This window comes from Lactuca virosa, chromosome 6 (genome assembly GCF_052849685.1).
Source record: "Lactuca virosa cultivar CGN04683 chromosome 6, Lactuca_virosa_CGN04683_v6, whole genome shotgun sequence".
Taxonomy (NCBI): domain Eukaryota; kingdom Viridiplantae; phylum Streptophyta; class Magnoliopsida; order Asterales; family Asteraceae; genus Lactuca; species Lactuca virosa.
In genome coordinates this window covers 30942152-30961933 of record NC_136431.1, presented here as the reverse complement: position 1 = coordinate 30961933, position 19782 = coordinate 30942152, and the positions used below count along the sequence as shown (strand labels likewise).

The window sequence follows — 19782 nt, the reverse complement described above, 5'->3', positions numbered from 1 at the left end:
TGTCGCTTTTATGTATGTTGGATAAGTGTTTTCATATATTTGATCTATTCTTTCGAAAATATATCATTTTTTAATTCATGATAATACAGTGGAAAAAAGCATTTTTTTATTTGTAAATTTAGAGTATACTCCAACTAAGTTTTCAATCCCCCAAAGCTCGTTGCTATTGATACAAAAAATAACCATAATCTAAACAAAATGTTTTGAATAAATCCTCATTAAAATAAAGAAGATGAGAACCTTTTTACCTTGCCTCTAGAACTTAATTGTTTTTCTTATGACTTTAGCCGTGAAATCAAGTGTTTAATTTAACCCATTTGTAGAAGGCTTACTTTATTTATAATAGTGAAATTCAAAGGTCTATCATGTAAATTGGGAATTTGGGCCATTGTTTACCCATTTTCCGATATGTGTTCCTCCTGTATGGTCAGAGGGGTCTAAAGCACTGCCATCATCAATTTGGAAAGACCGTTTCAGTTTTGAAACACACAAACTGGTGATAAAGGGGTATAACACATTAGAAAATGGTAAAATAGAATTAAGTTGAAATTTCTTACCATTAGTTCAGGAGTAACCAATATCGGTCTTTCTTAATTGAAACTCTCATCAATTCTTTTGACTCTTTCTCCCTTCAAACTTTGCAAAATAATAATAATAATAATAATAATAATAACCATTAAAACCAACATCTGAGTGGGGTTTGTTTAAGACAAATACACAATAAATCTTCATTGCATTCATACACCATATAAATTGGTACCAATAAATGGAATTACTAAAAGACCAATCCGGGGGCGGCGAATACTTTGTTTCAACAATTACTTTCCTTTTGGGACGAAAACCATCTAGACCATATATGTAACTAAAAAAATTGGGACAAAAACTAATTTGATCAAAGCTATTTTCCTGTTTTAACTAATTAAAGTATTTAACGTTTTTTTTTCGACCTTGCATCTTGCGAGGTTGAGGTTTACTTTATATATAATAAATGAGCTATATACAGGAATATATATATATATATATATATATATATATATATATATATATATATATATATATAGCTCATTTATTAAGTAAGATAAATATAAACATACTAAAATCAATATATGTTATGTGAATGAATACACATAAATTAGTCAGATGTTAATTTGGTTTTGCAGATAGAAAATGACACGATGTTATTTTATCAAAAAAATTGTTATTTTAGTTTCATTAATAGAAAAATAAATTTAAAGTTTGACGTTGAATCTAACTAAAAAGTTATGTGCATTTAATTTTGTTATGTATTTAACAATTTCAGTGCACAAAGTATAAAATATTAGATTAAATAAATCAATTGATTGTAAAACGTATAAGTAAATATTAGAATGAATTTGACTCCTGTATGAGGATTGAAGATACATGTAGTAACCCAAGGCCAAATAATTTGATGAAACAACCGAAAACAAATAACATATTAAAGATTTGAAACATGTACAACAATGTAAGCATCTTAGATGAATACATCATACATCTTTGTAACTCTTGAATTACATCAAAAAGCATAATCAAAGTAAGGGACATGACAATGCTTATCCACGAACATTAAAATCATCTTGAATGTACTCATCATCAACTATGCAACTTTTATCTTTATCTTTGGAGTTGTCCTGTTTGAAGAAAATTACAAAAAAGAAGAAGGAAAGACGTAGTACACTTGCAGAGGTCTGAATGAAGAAAAAAATTACGACTAAGAGTACATTGTCCTAATAAGAAACAAAATTAGAAGTACATTTATATATCCATGTAGATACTTCAAAGAGAAATATCTTGATAACAGAAAAAAAATGAAAGTATGGTGGTGTAAAAGAAGTATATTAAGTGTCATGTCATAATAAGCTAATAATTGTAAGTAAGATGCTCATAAAAAGGAAGCCTAAAAAATGAATTGTAAGTAAGATGCCATGTCATAATAAGCTAATAATTACAACCATTTAAATACATGCAGATGCAGTCATGAGAGCGATATTATCTGAATGCAAAATAAATATGTAGATTTTCAAAGCACATAGTCCTATTAATAAAATGAATTGTAAGTACACAACTATAGTTTGGTAGATTCCTCAAAGAAAATGACTTGGATAGAAAAAAAGATAGTAAATTGAAGTAGGATGCTAAAATAATCATATAAATGAAAGTACGACACTATTCCTTGTATTTAGTTGTTTTCAGTGCAAAGAATAAGATAAAATGGAAGTACGATATTAGCTAATCTGCAATTGCATTCAAATATTAAGAATATTTATAATAGCAAATGTGCAATTTGGGTGAAAATAAACTTAACTCGAGCTTGTAAGGGGATATAATTCTCTAAAATAAAATCATTCTTTCTTTTAACCATGAGAATCACAATCAGTTGAAGAGATGAAGTAACAGATCCCTGCTTCGAAAAAAATGAGAGATTGGACATCAAATGAAAAAATTATCCAAAACCTATAAATCAGATAAATTATTAAAACAACTCAAAAAAATAATAAAATTCTTACAATCCAAAAACGAAACCAAGATGTATTAAACACAATAATCATATTCAAGTTTTGAAACATATTGAATTAACTTGAACCAATATTCTGCACATTGGGTATTAGGCAATAGACTCCTGCAAAAAAATCATGTAAAAGAAACTCATAAATTGTGAATAAAATAAACAACTAACCCTAAAACTGGTTGGAAATAGTGTGTTCTGATCTCATCAAATAATCTGACATTTATGAATAGCTTCAAATAATCTTAAACAACATAGGTGAGTGTAAGAATCGGTATATCCATGAAAAACAGAGTAAAATCAATATATGACAATTAAGTAAAACTAAAAAAAACATGGAATAGAGAATTTGATAGAACTATTTACCTGGATGGTGGTGAAGCCCAAGATGGTTAGTGAAGGCTTCAACATTGGGGTTTAATTACAGTGTGAATAATTAAATGGATAAGAATTCAGTAACTAACGTAAAATGATATATTTCTTTCATGAACTGGAGTTATCAGTTTGAAGATATACCTGAATCGATACAGATAGTTGAGAAATGTCAAAAGGACACAAATGCCCTTGGTACCACTTAAACAGGAAAGCTTTACTCTAGATACACATATATGGGGCCGGTAAGGCATACCTGCAAACATCATACCAAAGCAGTTAACAAAAAGTAAAAAATTATCATGTAACCTGTAGTGAAAACCAAAAACAAATATTAAAATCCATGAAGCTACATGGGATTACCGATAAAAAGATGCTTGGAATTCAAAATCGTAAAATGAAATCAATCATTCGTGGTCTTGTTCAACATTTATGTGGATATTCACATCCCTAGACAGAGAAAGAAATTGTGAGTAGTGGTGGTTTGTGAGTGTGTGTGCGCCAAGACATACAGAGAAAGAAAGCCCTAGTTGTCCCAATTGGTCTAGCTGTCCCAAAGGTCCTAAACTTCACCCTCGATATTAAAAAATATCAAGAAAATATTTCCTTGATATGCATATGCCTTAAAAAAGCGATGACATAACCACATATGGGGGCGGCGACAATATTTAGGATGATTAGAGCGGCGACGGTGTGGTGGTGCTATGATGGTGTCAGGGCATAAATCAATTCAAGTATACATAATCAAACACTTACATTACTATAACTAAGGAATATCGGCTGTAAGCAACTTCGATGGATTTGCCTTCGTATCTTGCGAGAGTTCTGCAGTGCTGTGAATTTGCGTTGGTGCGGTGGATTGTGGTGATAGCGGTGGTGTGATGGCAGTGGTTACTGGTTAGTAGTCTGGCGGTGGTGAGTGGTGTTTAAAGTTAGTCAGGTTTACTTTAGGGTTACAAAGAAGGAGTAGAGCGAAGCAGGTAGTTGAAGGTGGCGTTTAGTTCCCCATAAACGGTCGAAGGCGGTGAAAGAGTGTGAGAAAGATACTATATTAAAGAAGTTCAGCATATAGACCCCAAATATAAAGTAAGGAAGGCCAGAACCCAGAGATATATGCCGAGATATCAGGATTCAATATAGAAATAGAGACTCGTTCACGTAGGCTTGGTCAAAAGCCTACAAATAAGGTATGTATGCATTAAGTAATTGTAATTATTGCATTATCGTTTGTAGAATTTGTATTATAATATTACTTATATAGTGATTTGTTGTACTTTAAGCTTAAATATTTGGACGTCTTAAATCTATTTTTAGAAATAGTAAGGTTTGTATAATAATATAGTAATATATATATATATATATATATATATATATATATATATATATATATATATATATAAACAACTAAATTAAGTATACAATTAATTATACATGAACAATTGAACATATGGGTCCACAATGAAAAACACCAATATCAAATGGATACTATATGTTTAGTAGATATTATTAATTAACCAAAATAAAAAAATGTTTATTTATTATTACTACTATTATTTAAGAGATATTTAAATTATAAATTTGACTAAGTTAATTAAAATAAATAATTTGGTTTGAGTGTTTACAGAATTTAAGGGCATCCACAATGCATTGAACTCCATAGAGTTCAATGGATTGCCACATCATTTTTCTACATTCCATACAACTCAATCATTTTTTTCCTACAATGCATTGAACTTTACAAAGTTTAATAGAAAGTTACAAAAGCTAATTTATAGTATGTATTTAAGATTAGAAAACTTTCCTTTTCCCACTTAAGAGTTCAATGACCATTAAACTCCAAATCCATTAAATGTCTAGGTCACATCTCACTATGATAGAGTTTTATCCATTAAATGATAACCAGAATTGTGACCTCATTCAACCATACCATTGAACTCACCAGTGTGAATGCTCTAAGCATAACCCTGAATGCTATCCTCTTTCCTTGCACTATAGTTGAGGACCCCAACCTTGGTCATCGATTTGGATAAGAGCAGGACAAAAAGATGGTGTTGTTGATTGATCCAAGAAACTAGCATTCTATTGATGTCTCGTGTAGATCATTTATCAACTTACTTGCATATAATTGAGGATATTTGTTAGATCACCAACTTCATATGTATTTTATGCATTGTCTTCTTTAAGAGACATTGTTTATGAATTTTTCGACGATAAATGTTGTTTTGTAATGGTTTTTTTATCACATCTTCAACATGTATATATGTAAAATTAATTGAGTACTTAAAGATTCATTCAATAGCTATTATTGTGACTGTTTGGATGTACTATAGGTTCGTAAAAAATAAATCACACTTGTGAAACAATATCAATCTAAAACCAGAAGAACCGTAAATCATTAATTCAAAACAATTAATCAAGAAGGTTAGTAAACTAGAGAACCCTAATATCATTAATTCAAGACAATTAGTCCCCAAGGTTAATACTTGCTTTTAAGTAAATGAAATTTTGATTAATTTAAAATATTTCCAGCCTTTAGCCATTTTAGTAAAATAACTAAAAATGACTTGTCGTTAACATTACCCTATTTAATGATAAACTTAACTTGTACCACAATCCAACTATTTTTGGTCCTACAAAGATATCATCCAACTATTTTGATCCCAAAAAAAGTTATTATATTCCACCAAATGTAATATTTGTATTTGTAACCGACAAGTCAACTGCGTTAAACGTGTGGCAATAATGTATTGCTTACGTGTATGATCTAATCCAAATCCAGTTATCCCCTGGAGAAAATTCCAAAATTGCAACATTTTCCCCCTTTTTGTTTACGTTTACTTAAATCTCAAAAATCAAAATGACCCCATCATTACTTTCCACTCAATTCACCTAACATCATTTTTCAAATTGGTTGAAGTTGAACGACTGATCAACAACTGATTTGTTAGATACACCAACAGATTTCAAAATTTGTGTGCGTGTGTGTCAACGGATTAGATGAGGATTGCATCAGGCGGTGGCGGTGGCGCTGGTGGAGAAGCATGGAAGGCACACGCGGCGATGGCGTTGGTACAATTGTTCAATGGAGGATATCATGTCATCACAAAAGTAGCTCTGAATGGTGGAGTCAATGAGATTGTTTTCTGCGTGTATCGTGACATCCTTGCCATCTCTATCCTTGCTCCCATCGCCTATTTCCGTGAAAAGTTAGTCAACTTATCAATTGTTTATTCCTGCTTAGAAATTGTGGTTCGAATTAATGCCTTCTGTTATTTAAATACTGATGAAGAGTTGCCAGATTTTTCATTGTGTTATGGGACAATATAACAGCTGTTTTTCCTCTAACTATTCTAGGGTTGAAATGAGATTGAATCGAGAATAAGGTAATTGTAGTGTTTTGGAATGGATCTCTAGAAGTATAGTTGATGCCGGAAAGATTCCCCTAGTCAATTCTGCTTGTACTTGCAATATACTTTAAGGATACCTCCAAACCTCTAGTACAGAGTAGTTTATCATGCTAATTAAAAAAAAAATTATATGGATTAGATTTATTCTTGTACTATATTAGTCAGGACTTACTGTAATTACTAATGCATCAGGCAAATCCCACTGGATTTCTCATTCTTACATAGTTACATTTGATTGTTTTTAATGAGATTTAGCATTCACCATAATGTTGAACCAAGAACAAGGACATGGAGAAGAACCAATGTTGCAAATCCGACTCTCTTTTCTTTCATTACAAGATGATATACAATGTTGCTTTTTGCTGGTGATAAAAGTCAAATATGTTAATTGGTGCACATAACCCAATATTTGTATTCACGGATAACCTACTAATCATCATTTTGACCTGTAAATACTACTCGTTATCATCAGGGAAATATGTGAAACTAAAGTTGGTTTGATTTTATGTTGTTTGTAGGAGAATCAGACCAACTATGACTAGGCAGTTGCTCATGTATTTCTTCTTTCTTGGGTTGACAGGGTAAGTTATAACCTGGTTGACCATGATAAAACTTTTAAAAGTTATCTACCCGTTTGACTCAGTTATTTTTGTTGACACTTTATGATTCATTAAGATAACACATTTATAACATTTCTTATAGTCCCTTCTATGGCTATTGTTCCACTTATTAATTTCTTGTGTAGGATTTTTGGGAACCAGCTTTTGTTTCTTCTTGGTCTTGGCTACACAAATCCAACCTATGCTGCAGCCATTCAACCTTCAATTCCTGTCTTCACATTTATACTTGCTGCAATGATGGGGTAATATATAATGGCAACCTTTACTTATAAAAATATTATTTACTAATAATATTTAATAAACATGTTTTATATGTGATGTGATAAATGCAGTACAGAAACAGTAAATGTGCTGAAAAGTGAAGGTCAGGCAAAAATTGGAGGCACCTTAGTTTGTGTTTCTGGTGCCATTTTAATGGCTATCTTCAAAGGACCAGCTTTACTAGGGTTTGCAAACACTGCCCCTGAAATAATTCCAGCTGGACAACCAATGTTTTCTAATCTTGCAACCTTAGGAATTGACAACTGGCACATTGGTGTTCTATGCTTAATAGGAAACTGTATATGCATGGCTACCTTTCTAGCTGTTCAGGTAGTTGAATTATTGTACATTTACTTTATTAAATGGTTTGAACTTGAATTGAAGTATGATTTTTTTTTATTGAAATGAATTCAGGCTCCAGTGTTGGCTATGTATCCTGCAAATCTATCAGTTACAGCATATTCGTACTTTTTTGGTACACTTTTTATGGTGGTGACAGCTGTCTCCTTCAACAATGAGTCAATGAACTGGCATTTGACTGGGTCCGAGGTTTTGGCAGTAATTTATGCTGTAAGTATCTTCTCTGTTCTCCTTGTATTGTATAAAACTCTTATACAGTTATATGTCTCTTACTCGGTCTCGTAAGAAGCTGAGTCTTACTGATAAAATTTACATGATGTTTTTTTTTTTTTTTTAAAATAAAATAAAATAGGGAATCATCGCGTCTGCATTGAACTATGGACTTCTAACATGGTCGAACAAGATAATGGGACCCGCTTTGGTTGCTCTTTATAATCCACTTCAACCTGCTGCTTCTGCTTTTTTGTCAAAAGTATTCCTTGGTGACCCAATCTATTTGGGAAGGTCTGTTTTCTCAGCATCCAACTTAATTTGATTTTTCCAAATGATGGTTTATTTTTTATTTTATGAACAGCATTTTGGGAGGATTGTTGATCATAGTGGGGTTATATGTGGTGACATGGGCGACTTATCGGGAAAAACAAAAGCAACAGGCAGCCTTAGTAGGTCGTTCCTCAGAGCCACTCATAGACCAGATTTTTGGTGGGCCTTCCCCATCACTACTTAAGTCTACAGATTAAGGACCACACACACACACACACCAAATGGCAAATGTTGTTGTTGTTTTCTTCTGTTTTTACCTTTTGCCCTTCAATTGTATTTTTGGTTTTTGTGCAAAATGTGTAAGCAGAATAGTGACAGATAGAAATATATATTCTTCCATTTTGGGCTTTTCCTGATGGGGTCATTCATGAGTGTAATGAGTCTTCCCACAGAATATGTCCCTATCACTCATAGCAGAAAGAAAAAAAAAATGTGATGTTGTGGTGATGATATGGTGTTGTTTTTATGGAAATATTTCAAGTTAATTGGGATATTTGGTGAAAATTCTTCATACTCCTTCCATCTTGGAAAATGTTTGGGATGTTTAACTTGCGGGTGGACTTGGAAAATGGGGCTTTGGTGATAGAGAAAATACATCGACTATTTCACTTTTTTTTTTAATCTTGGAACAACCAGATATCATACAAGACCATTGGTATAACTTTTTATGGAACAAATTTCTTTCTAAGATTGAGTAAAAAGAAACCTATGTATCATTGAATTTTAAAATTGGAAATATGACAAAAACTTTTTGCATCAAAAATGGAAATATGACAAAAACTTTTTGCATCAAAAATGGAAATATGACAAAAACTTTTTGCATCTTGACTTGTTATATTTAAGTTGTGTTTGGTAGATCAACGGGAAAACTAGTTTTTAGGTGAAAATGATCTTTAATTTCTCTATATGTTAAAAAACTTATGGAAATGTATATTTGAAAATTTTGTGAAAAGCCCTAATTAGCTTATCAGTAATACTTTACGGACTCGTTACATTGCAATAAACTTCGAACGTTAACTTTGTCCAATTTTAGCTTAATTGTGAAGCAGCCCATACATTTCCATTAATTATAAATTAAGCTTCTGACTTTAATTTATATGATAATGCCCTGTCAAGCACTTTTACCCTTTATATAAAATAAACTTTCAAAGTTGAACTCCCAAAACCTTTTCAAATCCAAGTTAAATTACTTTATAAAAGCCATTGAGTTTCGTGATGAACATGCATAAACAATTTTAATTGTGAAGTGTGCCTTAAATGTGACCGAATATATTCTCACTTAGAGTATTGATGACCATGGGTATCATTATGCTGCGAGAGACGAAGATTTCAAAGTGTAAAGTGATAATAGTTTGATTCTTTAGGGAAAGGAAAATATGGAGAATATATGTTGCATGAAGAGTCTTAAGTATTTTTTTAGAGGCGACAAAAATTGATACGATACGAACTCAATTAAACAGATTTTGGTAAGATATCTAATCCGTTTAATTAAACTGGTTGACACGACACAACGCAAAAATTTAATGGATACGATTAGGGTTGATAATTTCAACTTGAATATGACTAGAAAATGACTGGTTATTTATATGTAAGTTTTACTTTATGTCTTTAAATAAACTAGAAAGACTCAAGAACAAAACCATAACACAAAAGAAAACATCTGAGTTGAGTTGTTTTGTAATGTAGAAACGACTTAGCCGTTTAGGTCAAGACTTCGTTTTTAGTTTTTTTGTTATGTTTCAAACTACAATGCCCCCCCCCCCCCCCCCCCCCGCGACCACTATTTCCTCCTCATGATCTCGCCCTTCGCCTCCCAACTCATACTTTTTTCCATTTCCCTCTAAACTTATGAATTTAGTCATTCCACCTCTTAACTACTTTTCTTTCCGTCTACCTAACTCATACCCTTTCAACATGTTTAACTGATACTCTTTCAACATGTTTAGTGTTTCAACCTCACATGCCACAACACATTTCAATGTATGACCCTAACCCGAAACCCGAAACGAACTCTCTATGAAAATATATGAGTTGACACGACACGACATGTTAATTAAACGGGTTAGGTTAAGGTCAAACTCTCTCAACCCGTTTATTGTTTTGATATGACACATTTGTCAGGTCTAATATTTTCTATAAATGGGTTAGTTGCGAAAGCAACAAAAAAAAAATGGAAAATGTTAATTGACAATAAGTTGATTTTTCAAGGGAAAATATGGAAAGTATATGTTACATAAAGGGTGAATATGCGTGTCAACAAATGGAATAACGACTTGTAAATTTAGTCATTACGCTTATTTGTATGTTTATATGTCATTAAACTTGTTGAAATTGTTCAAAAATTACTAATATGACCGGTAATACTAGGTTTTGCCTAATTCTAGTGGTGAATATGGGTGTCCACAAATGGAATAATGACCTGTAAATTTTGTCATTACGCTTGTATGTCATATTAAACTTGTTGATTTTGTTCAAAAATTACTAATATGACCAGTAATAGTGGCTTTTGTCCATTTCAGGTATATTGTCCAGCGAAATATGAGTTTTTGGCCATCTTCTCCGACAAGTTCCAAAGGGTTTTTTCGAATTCTGAAAACTAAAATCAGTTCATTAGTAGGAAACAAAAAACAATGGATGATTTGATGAATGTAATAAGAATTTTCTTCATGATCTTTGAATGGATTTTTGAACGAAGTTTGAATGTTATTCATGATTTTTGAACAACATATGAAGAGTATTCATGATATTTAAACAAAAAACAGGAGCATTTTGAAAACAAATCGAAAATCTGAATGTTCATTTTCAAAAATTGGAAATCATAACCCTAAATCTTAATGATGTGTTCATTTCTGAAAATCATAACCATAAATCGAATATTTAAATGTTCTTCAATGTAAATCGAAAATCATAAACATAAATCGAAAACTTTATGGTAATTGAAAAAATGGCAATCACAGGTTATTTCCCACGTGAGTTTTTATTTTACATATGATTTTGGTTTTGGGTATTTATAGTTTATCTAAATAATTACAAAAAACTTAGATATAAATAAATATATCATTTTCAGTCATATTCAAGTTGAAATTTTCAACCATAACCTTATCGGTTTAATTTTTACTTTGTGCCGTGTGAATCATTCAATAAACGAGTTAAAATATCTAACTCAAACACGTTTATTTTGTATCGAGTTTATATCAGGTTATCGTGTAGTGTCGATTTGTGTTACTTCTACCCAATGTTTTAAAAACTGGTTTGAACCAAGAAAGAGAGCGGTTCAACTATCACCGATTTTATGTCTATTTCTGAACCGGAACAAACCAGTTGGTTTTTACAAAAATTTGGTTGAATCGGTTTCATTAAATAAAAACACATGAAAAAAAACTATTTTACATAATAAACTTTGTTGATCTTTTTCACATCAATTTAGATTTTTCTAAATAAAAAATATGGCGAATGTTATGAAGTTTTTTGATGCGTTTGTATTCATCTAAAACTATATTTTGTTTCACTATTATACTTTATTTTCTTTTTATGCACGTGGATTGATGCAAAATTTATAGTTATTTGTTATGTTAATGTATTTGGATTGATCTACAATTTGTTTTTATGTATGTATGTATGTATGTGTAGGAAAAAAAAGATGAAAAATATAGAAACCAGTTGATCCGACAGTCGAACCAGTTAAACTGATAACCGATCACTATCAGTGGCGGATCCAGGATGGAAATTAACCGGGGTCCATCATATAAAAAATACAAATAAAATTACAACACTTTGAAATTTTAGGATACTTATAGTTTTTTTCAGTAAATAAAAAATCAATAAGGGACTTTTCTTTTAAGAGTGGGTGCCATTGAGGGTGTTTCTTAGTAAAAGGAAAATTATTTAAGGGTATATATGGTAATATTATGGCTCTAATCCTCTTCCAAGTGGGGTGCTTGGACCCCACCTCTAACAAGCCGGCTCCGCCACCATAACGATTCACCTAAAAACCAATTTTTAAAACATTGTCTTTACCAAGCCGCATAGTAAGATAAATAACTAAAGGATTCAAAACATGCTAACCGACTCTTATAAAAACTTTATATTTTAACGTATCTAAAAATAACTATATAAAAACATATTTTATTTGAAAAACTTAAAATTTTTAATGTAATTTTGCCTTAACTTTAATATAGAAAAATACAGAAGTATAAGAAAGCATATCCAAAAGAATATACTAAAAATAAATACGATGTTGATAGTTGATTAAATTAAAGAAGTAACATATTCTTATTTATTATATTTATTATTTAATTTAACTATATATGTAGAATCTACCAAATGTTGTATTTTTATTTTTATTATAATATGTTAATTTAATTAATATAAAATTATTAAGCTATATATTGTATTTTTATTGGTCTTTTAGTATTGTTTTATAAAATATTTTGATTATAACAATAAATATTATTTTATATTTAAATAATATTATTATCGTTAACTGATTTTTTAACATGATATTATAACATAAGGTAGAGTTAATTTTACATGTTTTTGTGGTTTGATCAAATTGTTTCATGTGTATCTTTTGTTTTTCATTTTGTACTGTATCCAGTTAATTTTAAACTTACATGTTTCATTCATTTTCATACATGAAATGATTATCATGTCTTTACTAAATACTTTAGTATCTATATTTATTATTATTACTTATTTCTTTTATCAGAGACCCACTATCTTAACCTATCCCACCATTTTCCCCTCAATGTTAAAATATCTAACAACTATTGACTTTCGACGACTACCATCGGTCACTTCCTTCGAAAAACCCACTACCAAACCCGGGGAAGGATAGGGGTAGGATGGTGGGGTCTAATATAAATAACAAATAAATATTTAAAAAATAGGCAAGGGCAGTATAGTCATTTTATATATGAATGAGATTAGACCTAAGAAATGTGTTGTGATGTGCCAGGTTTGTGTCGTGTTGAAATGGTAAAAAGTTGGGACTTGAGAGATCTAGATCCTAACTAGGGATGCAAGCGGATCGGGGATTCCCCGCTACCCGTGGGGACCCGACCCGAACGGGTCGGGGATTCCCCGTCTTAGCGGGTAACGGATCGGGGATGGGGATTAGATATCTTACCCGAAGCGGGGACGGGGCGGGGACAGTTATACTATTATCCACCCCGTTTGAAACCCGATATATATATATATATATATATATATATATATATATATATATATATATATATATATATATATATATATATATATATATATATATATATATATATATATAATTTGTAATTAAAGTTAGGCACGGTTCCAATTCCCACGATTCACTTCCACTGTTTTCATCTCTTCGAGAAGCACAGCCGACTCTTCGTTCTTCGGTCACGTTCACGCTTCACATAATCAAGGTTCAAGACATTAATGTCTCCCCTCTTCAAGAATAAAACCAGTTTTCAATCCTCGATCCTAAACCCTAGATATTTGATATCGACACAGTTGTATCAAGGTTCAAGAGTAAATTTCAATGGATGATCTTCCTTTTCCAGCACTAAATCCCAACCCCAAGTAAGTTTTTTATTTATTTATTGATTTCACATGCATCTGCTTACCGATTTTCTGTAATTGATTTCTCAATCTCATGTCTAATTAGTGATAATCGGTTTTCTTTATTATGTAATCGATTCTCATGAATGTAGAATACCTATATAACCTGAATGATTTTTATAATGTATTTTCTTTAAATCTAGATTTCTCATGTATGGAGTTTTATGCCTATAATATGTATGATTTGGTTGAAATCTGATTTCCCATATACGATTTTTTTTCATGTATTTTAGTCGAGACCTTATTGTATTGTGGAACTTCAGGGCTATACTCAAGATTGATTGTTAAAACCCGCAATTGGTAGATACCCAAATGGTATAAGTTGAATCGATTAATTTCTAAAAGTACTATTAATTGATAATCATCTGATTTTCAATACGTCTTTGTGCTCATCATATATATATATATATATATATATATATATATATATATATATATATATATATATATATTTCTGAATGTTTGTATAATCTGGTATGTTTGAATCAATTAAAGTGAATAACATGGATTTTGTGTAAATTTTGTATGATCTGGTATATTTTAAATTTCATAACATATGTCTAAGTCTTTTTGTATAATCGAATATCATCTAATTTTTTTGATTGCATAATTGTAGTGTCGCGCAAGATCAACAGGCTCACAACCAAACAGAAGATTGGCAGTTTGGATTCATTTTACAAATAAAAAAATTGATGGAGTTGATAAGGCCGTTTGCAACTTTTGCGGGGAAAAAATTGAGTGGAAAAAGCAATAATGGCACTACACACTTGCATTATCATTACAAGCTTTGTGGATCCAAACATTCTAGATTTTGATACATATGAGTGAAATTAAAAATTGTTATTTTTATATTAGTTTCTTAATAAACATGAAATTGTCGTTATTTTTTGTATTTTGTGTCTATGAGAATGAAGTATTAACATTTAAGTAATTTATTTGTAATGATTATTGTTTATTTTTTTTATATTCTTTAGATTTAGAAAAACAATTGGATTTTTTTTTTATAAAACGGGTATCCATCGGGTTCCCCGTATCCGGCGGAGATTTTTTCACCCAAACCCGTCGGGGATTTAGCGGGGCGGAGGCGGGGATGGGTATGGAGATTGGAGGTCGGGTACGGGGACGGGGATTATGGTCTCCGCCAATATCCGCCCCCGTTTGCATCCCTAATCCTAACCCGACATGTTAACGTGTCATGTCGTGTCAACCTAATTTCTTTTGTCGAGTTTCACGTTGGGGTTAGACCTTAAAATATGTCGTGTCATGTGAGATTGAAACATTAAACATGTTGAAAGAGTAGAAGTTAGAAAAATTAGTTGCTAAGTGGCAAAATGGTTAATTCATAGTAAGCTTATACTGCATACTGAAAATAGTAGAAATTAGCGAGGCAGTAGAAATTACGGAGGCAGAGGGGCGACATCATAAGACGGAGGTAATGGTTGAGGCTGTGTAGTTTATGGAAAAACGAGAAAAATGAAAATAAAGTTTTAACCTAGACGGCTAAGTCGTTCCATATTACAAACTGATTGAACCCAAACTCTTTTTACATATTATTTTGGTTTTAGGTATTTCTAGTTTATCTACAGAATTTACAAAACTTACATATAAATAAATGAGTCATTTTCGAATCATATTCGAATTGAATTTACCTTACAAATTTAATTTGTGTGTCGTCTCGTATCAACATATTTAATTAAACATATTGAAATATCTTACTTAAATCTATTTATTTCGTGTCGTGTAAGTTTTTATCAACTCTAATTGGAATGAAGTGTGCAGGTTTAAAACTAAATCGGATGGTCCGAATAAAAACGAAAAAAATAAGGATGAAACGAGTAGATCGGAGCAAACCGGCCGGACGATTTGTTATTATAAATTCATGTAATTTACTCTAAAAAGTATTGTTATTATAAATTTGTGTAATTTACTCTAAAAAGTATTTGTTATTATAATCATGTAATTTTTACTCTAAAAATATGTGGATTGGAAGCCTGCTAGTTTGAACGAGGGGTATATTGGTAATTAAGATTACGGCAATCACGGCCTGGGTTTTTCATAGGTTGTGGCATTGAGCAAAGGGGGGCAGGCCCCGAAGATCTTCTGAGAAGGTATCAAGGATTCAAGGTCGATCATGGAAGGTGAACACAAACAGAGAAATTGGATGCTTCCACCACCCACCGACCGTCCAGTTCGTGTCTACGCCGACGGCATATATGACCTTTTCCACTTCGGCCATGCTCGTTCCCTTGAGCAAGCCAAAAAATCGTAAGTGCTCTCGACTGCCCCCACCTTTATCGATTTCGTAACTTTTGATTCCATACTGAAAATATGGATCTCGCTTTTGGTTGGTCGATGGAGTATGTGTCTGAGAAAATTTTGTTTGACCTTACTTTATACGACTTCTGTTTCATAATTGTGATTATGTTAACTTAATGTGGTGGTGTTTGGATGGAAACGGCGTGTAGAGATATATTAAGGTTGGAGAAGAGAACTAGGTGCTTGTAGTTTTTCGAAGTCTCTTCTCAACTTTGCATCCATTGATGGCAATGAATAGGTTAAATTTCAGTTAACGAACCAGAGAAGATCTAATAACAATTGATAACAAGGCATACTACTTATTGATGTTAATGCTCTGTATCAATGAATTTGGAAATTGTAACCGTGTTTTTGAGTTCCTTAATACATTCAAACGAGTTTATAGAAGTCAAAAGTTTATTAGACAAACTTGGATTTTAGCTAGGGCAGAAAGCACTTCCAGAAATTTTACTCACATCAATTCCACTCCTCATCTCATTGTCTCTATGTATTCATGTCAATGATACACTATCACATACACGAGTCTTTGATTTGTGTTAGTTAATCATCCCGTTTCTGTTTAGAATTGTATAAAGTGTGCAGATCTTGCAACTTCTCTTCTCATCTTATCCTAATACAGGTTTCCAAATACTTATTTGCTTGTTGGATGTTGCAATGATGAAGTCACCCACAGCCTGAAGGGTAAAACGGTCATGACTGACAAGGAGCGTTATGAATCTCTTCGCCACTGCAAGTAGGTTTGATATGTGATATCATGCTTGTATTAATGAACTTTATGATGATATTCTAAAATGGTGTTATGCAGGTGGGTTGATGAAGTTATTCCAGATGCACCATGGGTACTTACACAAGAGTTTATTGACAAACATCAGATAGACTATGTGGCTCACGATTCTCTTCCGTAAGGTCAACCTGTCCAAAGCTGCATTCCTTTTGCTCCTCAAACCCCCAAGGCCTTCTTTGTCTTGAAGGGGTATATATATAAAAAGTTTCATTTTTCTCATATAACACTTCATATTCCTCTCTTTGCATGCATATACACGTATACATGATTCATGTATATAAGCATACAGACTTTTCTTTTTTCATGAAAGGTCATGGCTGTCTATGTATACGATGCATATGGTTATGAAAATATTAATTGAAAATTTGGACTTTTATTGTGTAGTTGTAAATTTGGTGCATATAATTGTGGACTGCGTGTGATATATTAATTGTGTCTGACTTCTTAAAATCAGTTATGCCGATGCAAGTGGTGCTGGAAAAGACGTCTATGAATTTGTAAGTTGAAGTTGTTATTAAATATTACGATATGCCCCTTCTTCTGCTGAATTTTATTAGCTTCATGTAGTTATTATATAAAAAACCACCATGTGTACTCATTAGTAGCTTTCTTATGGGTTATTTCCTCTTTTTTCTTCATTAAGTGCTGTATGGGTAATGATGTCTGTCTGGATAAATTGTTGTATACATGAGGTCTGTTTCTTTTCTAGACTGAATAAACTGTATGAATGAGACTAAATGACCGTTTTACCCTCACATTCCAAAAAACAATTTTCGCAATATTCATCAATTTTAAAAATATTAGTTCATTTTAACATGAGAGTAGATGGGAGGAAAAATGAAGAAAGACAAATGGGTAAAGGGTTAGTGCCTTAATATGTTAAGCCAGTTTTTTTTTTTTTGGCTTAACCCATTAAATCATTTTTTTCAGATTAAGTCAGAAAGAAACAGCCATGTATATCTATCTGTAAAGATTTAGTTCTCAACTCATTGAGCTCATTTAGTTAAAAAGAAACAGTTCTTCAATGTTATAAACTAAATATACCAATTACCATCATAAAATATTCAGCTTAAAATCTCAAACTGCTTCCTTACTATGATAGATTTTGAACATATTTGTTATTTAGGTCAACTTTATTTACTTTGATGTATTGATGATATTTACATTAATACCCTTTTTAGGTGAAGTCAATTGGAAGATTTAAGGAGACAAAACGGACAGATGGGATTTCCACATCAGATATAATCATGAGAATTGTAAAAGACTATAACGAGTATGTGATGCGCAACTTGGATCGAGGGTACTCAAGAAAAGATCTTGGTGTCAGCTACGTAAAAGTGTGTTTTTCTTATTGATTAATTAAAACCTATTGTTTTATATTTTTTTAGATCAATTTATTGTCTCATGCTTTTTTAGGTTGAGGTTTGAGTTTCCATCTGTTTCTTTGTTTTAGGAAAAGCGGTTGAGAGTGAATATGGGTTTAAAGAAGCTGCGTGAAAAAGTAAAAAAGCAACAAGAAAAGGTGGAAGAGAAGGCAAGTATTTTTATAATTTCATTTTCTGCACATTAGAGACACTACTTTGTAGATTATAAGAGTAAATTACATTGTTTGTCCCTGAGTAAGCTGATTTTTCTATTTTGGTCCTTATTTGCGTCTCTTGTAACATTTTTGGTCCATGTTCCAAGTAAAATGATTATTTCGGTCCCTGTGTATAGTTCTTTTTTGCAATTTTTATCCGAAAGTTTTTCTCTTGCAATTTTGGTCCTTATTTGAGGTTCTTGTAAAGATTTTGGTCTTTGTTTTAAGTAAAATGTCTATTTTTGGTCCCTGTGTATAGCTGATTTTTGCAATTTTTGTTCCAAAGGTTTTCTCTTGCAATTTTTGTCTCAAATAAGGACCAAAATTGCAAGAGAAAAACTTTTTGAAAAATCAACTTACTATTTTCTTGGTGACCAAAAATGTAACTTACTCTAAGATTGTGTAATAAATGGTTGGGGATATACTAAATAAATAGGATAAGAACAAGGATTCCATATAAAATTGTAGATGCAGTTTGACCAAAATAACCCTGTTGGCTGAACCTTGTGTGATTTTTTTTTGAATGTTGCAGATCCAGACGGTTGCAAAAACTGCTGGTATGAATCATAACCTGTGGGTTGAGAATGCTGATCGCTTGGTTGCTGGTTTCCTTGAAATGTTTGAAGAGGGTTGCCACAAAATGGTTTCTTTTCTTCTCTTTCTCTTCCATACTTTCTTATATATTTAGGGTTGAGATCCAGTGATAACCCCTTTTTTTTCTGTTCTAATCTGAATATATATTTAATAAATCTTTCAGGGAACAGCCATCAGAGACAGAATACAAGAACAGTTAAAGGCAAATGGAAACAGGAGGGGACTCACGTATGAGAATAATGAAAATGAAGAGGAAGAAGATGAAGATGAATATTATTATGATTATAGCACCGATGAAGAAGAGTTATCCAGTGGATCAGAATGAATCAACATCTGTGTGGTGTGGACATTATAGAATGTGTTTGTGTGATATAAATGGCGTGTTTTAGTCTGTGTATCATAAATTTGCAATTTGGCTTTTCAGTTGGTTTTCTAAATGTACCCAAATTTAAGGGTTTCAAGTGACAGGAAGTTATGTTTTGGACTATTTTGACACTTTGTTTGATATTGTTTTTGGTCATCTGGTTAGGTTTTTTGTACTAACCCTCATCAACTTAGTTTTTTTATACATATATCCATTTGATTTTGCGAGGACATGTAGGACTCGAATGTTGTATCATGTGCAAATGAAAAGACTATTGTCCCTAGATACTTCTAGACCAACACTTTCTTCACATTATTGATGATAGGTTTAGCTCCAATGCACATGTTAAAATAACATTTTAAAAGTCCAAGGTTATAAAAAAAATAATACTAATAAATCGTACCATGAACGGTGATGTATGTAAATCATACTGACAATATTTTAGAGTGCCAAAATG

At 31.8% G+C, this 19782-nt stretch overlaps 2 protein-coding genes across 3 annotated transcripts; both read left to right on the top strand.

Moving 5' to 3' along the window:
- Positions 1-5707: 5707 nt before the first annotated feature.
- Positions 5708-8451, top strand: LOC145119847 (WAT1-related protein At4g19185-like). 2 transcript variants are annotated; one of them, XM_079055610.1, is made up of 7 exons: positions 5708-6102; positions 6822-6884; positions 7049-7165; positions 7256-7514; positions 7599-7754; positions 7897-8048; positions 8119-8451. In XM_079055610.1, the coding sequence occupies exons 1-7, from the start codon at positions 5894-5896 to the stop codon at positions 8282-8284; spliced, it is 1122 nt and encodes a 373-aa protein (XP_078911736.1). In that variant the 5' UTR covers positions 5708-5893; the 3' UTR covers positions 8285-8451. The 2 variants fall into 2 exon arrangements, with proteins under 2 accessions (XP_078911736.1, XP_078911737.1); XM_079055611.1 differs by lacking the exon at positions 5708-6102 and adding an exon at positions 6202-6279.
- A 7270-nt stretch (positions 8452-15721) lies between these two features.
- LOC145120590 (choline-phosphate cytidylyltransferase 2-like) lies at positions 15722-19448 on the top strand. The gene is made up of 8 exons (XM_079056396.1): positions 15722-15953; positions 16624-16737; positions 16810-16905; positions 17243-17285; positions 17970-18125; positions 18242-18322; positions 18900-19010; positions 19125-19448. Exons 1-8 carry the CDS (start codon positions 15820-15822, stop codon positions 19284-19286), a joined length of 897 nt encoding a protein of 298 aa, XP_078912522.1. The 5' UTR covers positions 15722-15819; the 3' UTR covers positions 19287-19448.
- Positions 19449-19782: the final 334 nt, after the last annotated feature.

Bases quoted from the DNA above. Each gene is read 5' to 3' on its own strand.
- LOC145119847 (XM_079055610.1), top strand. From the start codon at position 5,894: ATGAGGATTGCATCAGGCGGTGGCGGTGGCGCTGGTGGAGAAGCATGG. The intron at 6,103-6,821 runs GTTAGTCAACTT...TGTTGTTTGTAG, and splicing joins ATCGCCTATTTCCGTGAAAA to GAGAATCAGACCAACTATGA. The intron at 7,515-7,598 runs GTAGTTGAATTA...AAATGAATTCAG, and splicing joins CTACCTTTCTAGCTGTTCAG to GCTCCAGTGTTGGCTATGTA.
- LOC145120590 (XM_079056396.1), top strand. From the start codon at position 15,820: ATGGAAGGTGAACACAAACAGAGAAATTGGATGCTTCCACCACCCACC. The intron at 15,954-16,623 runs GTAAGTGCTCTC...ATCCTAATACAG, and splicing joins CTTGAGCAAGCCAAAAAATC to GTTTCCAAATACTTATTTGC. The intron at 16,738-16,809 runs GTAGGTTTGATA...GGTGTTATGCAG, and splicing joins GAATCTCTTCGCCACTGCAA to GTGGGTTGATGAAGTTATTC.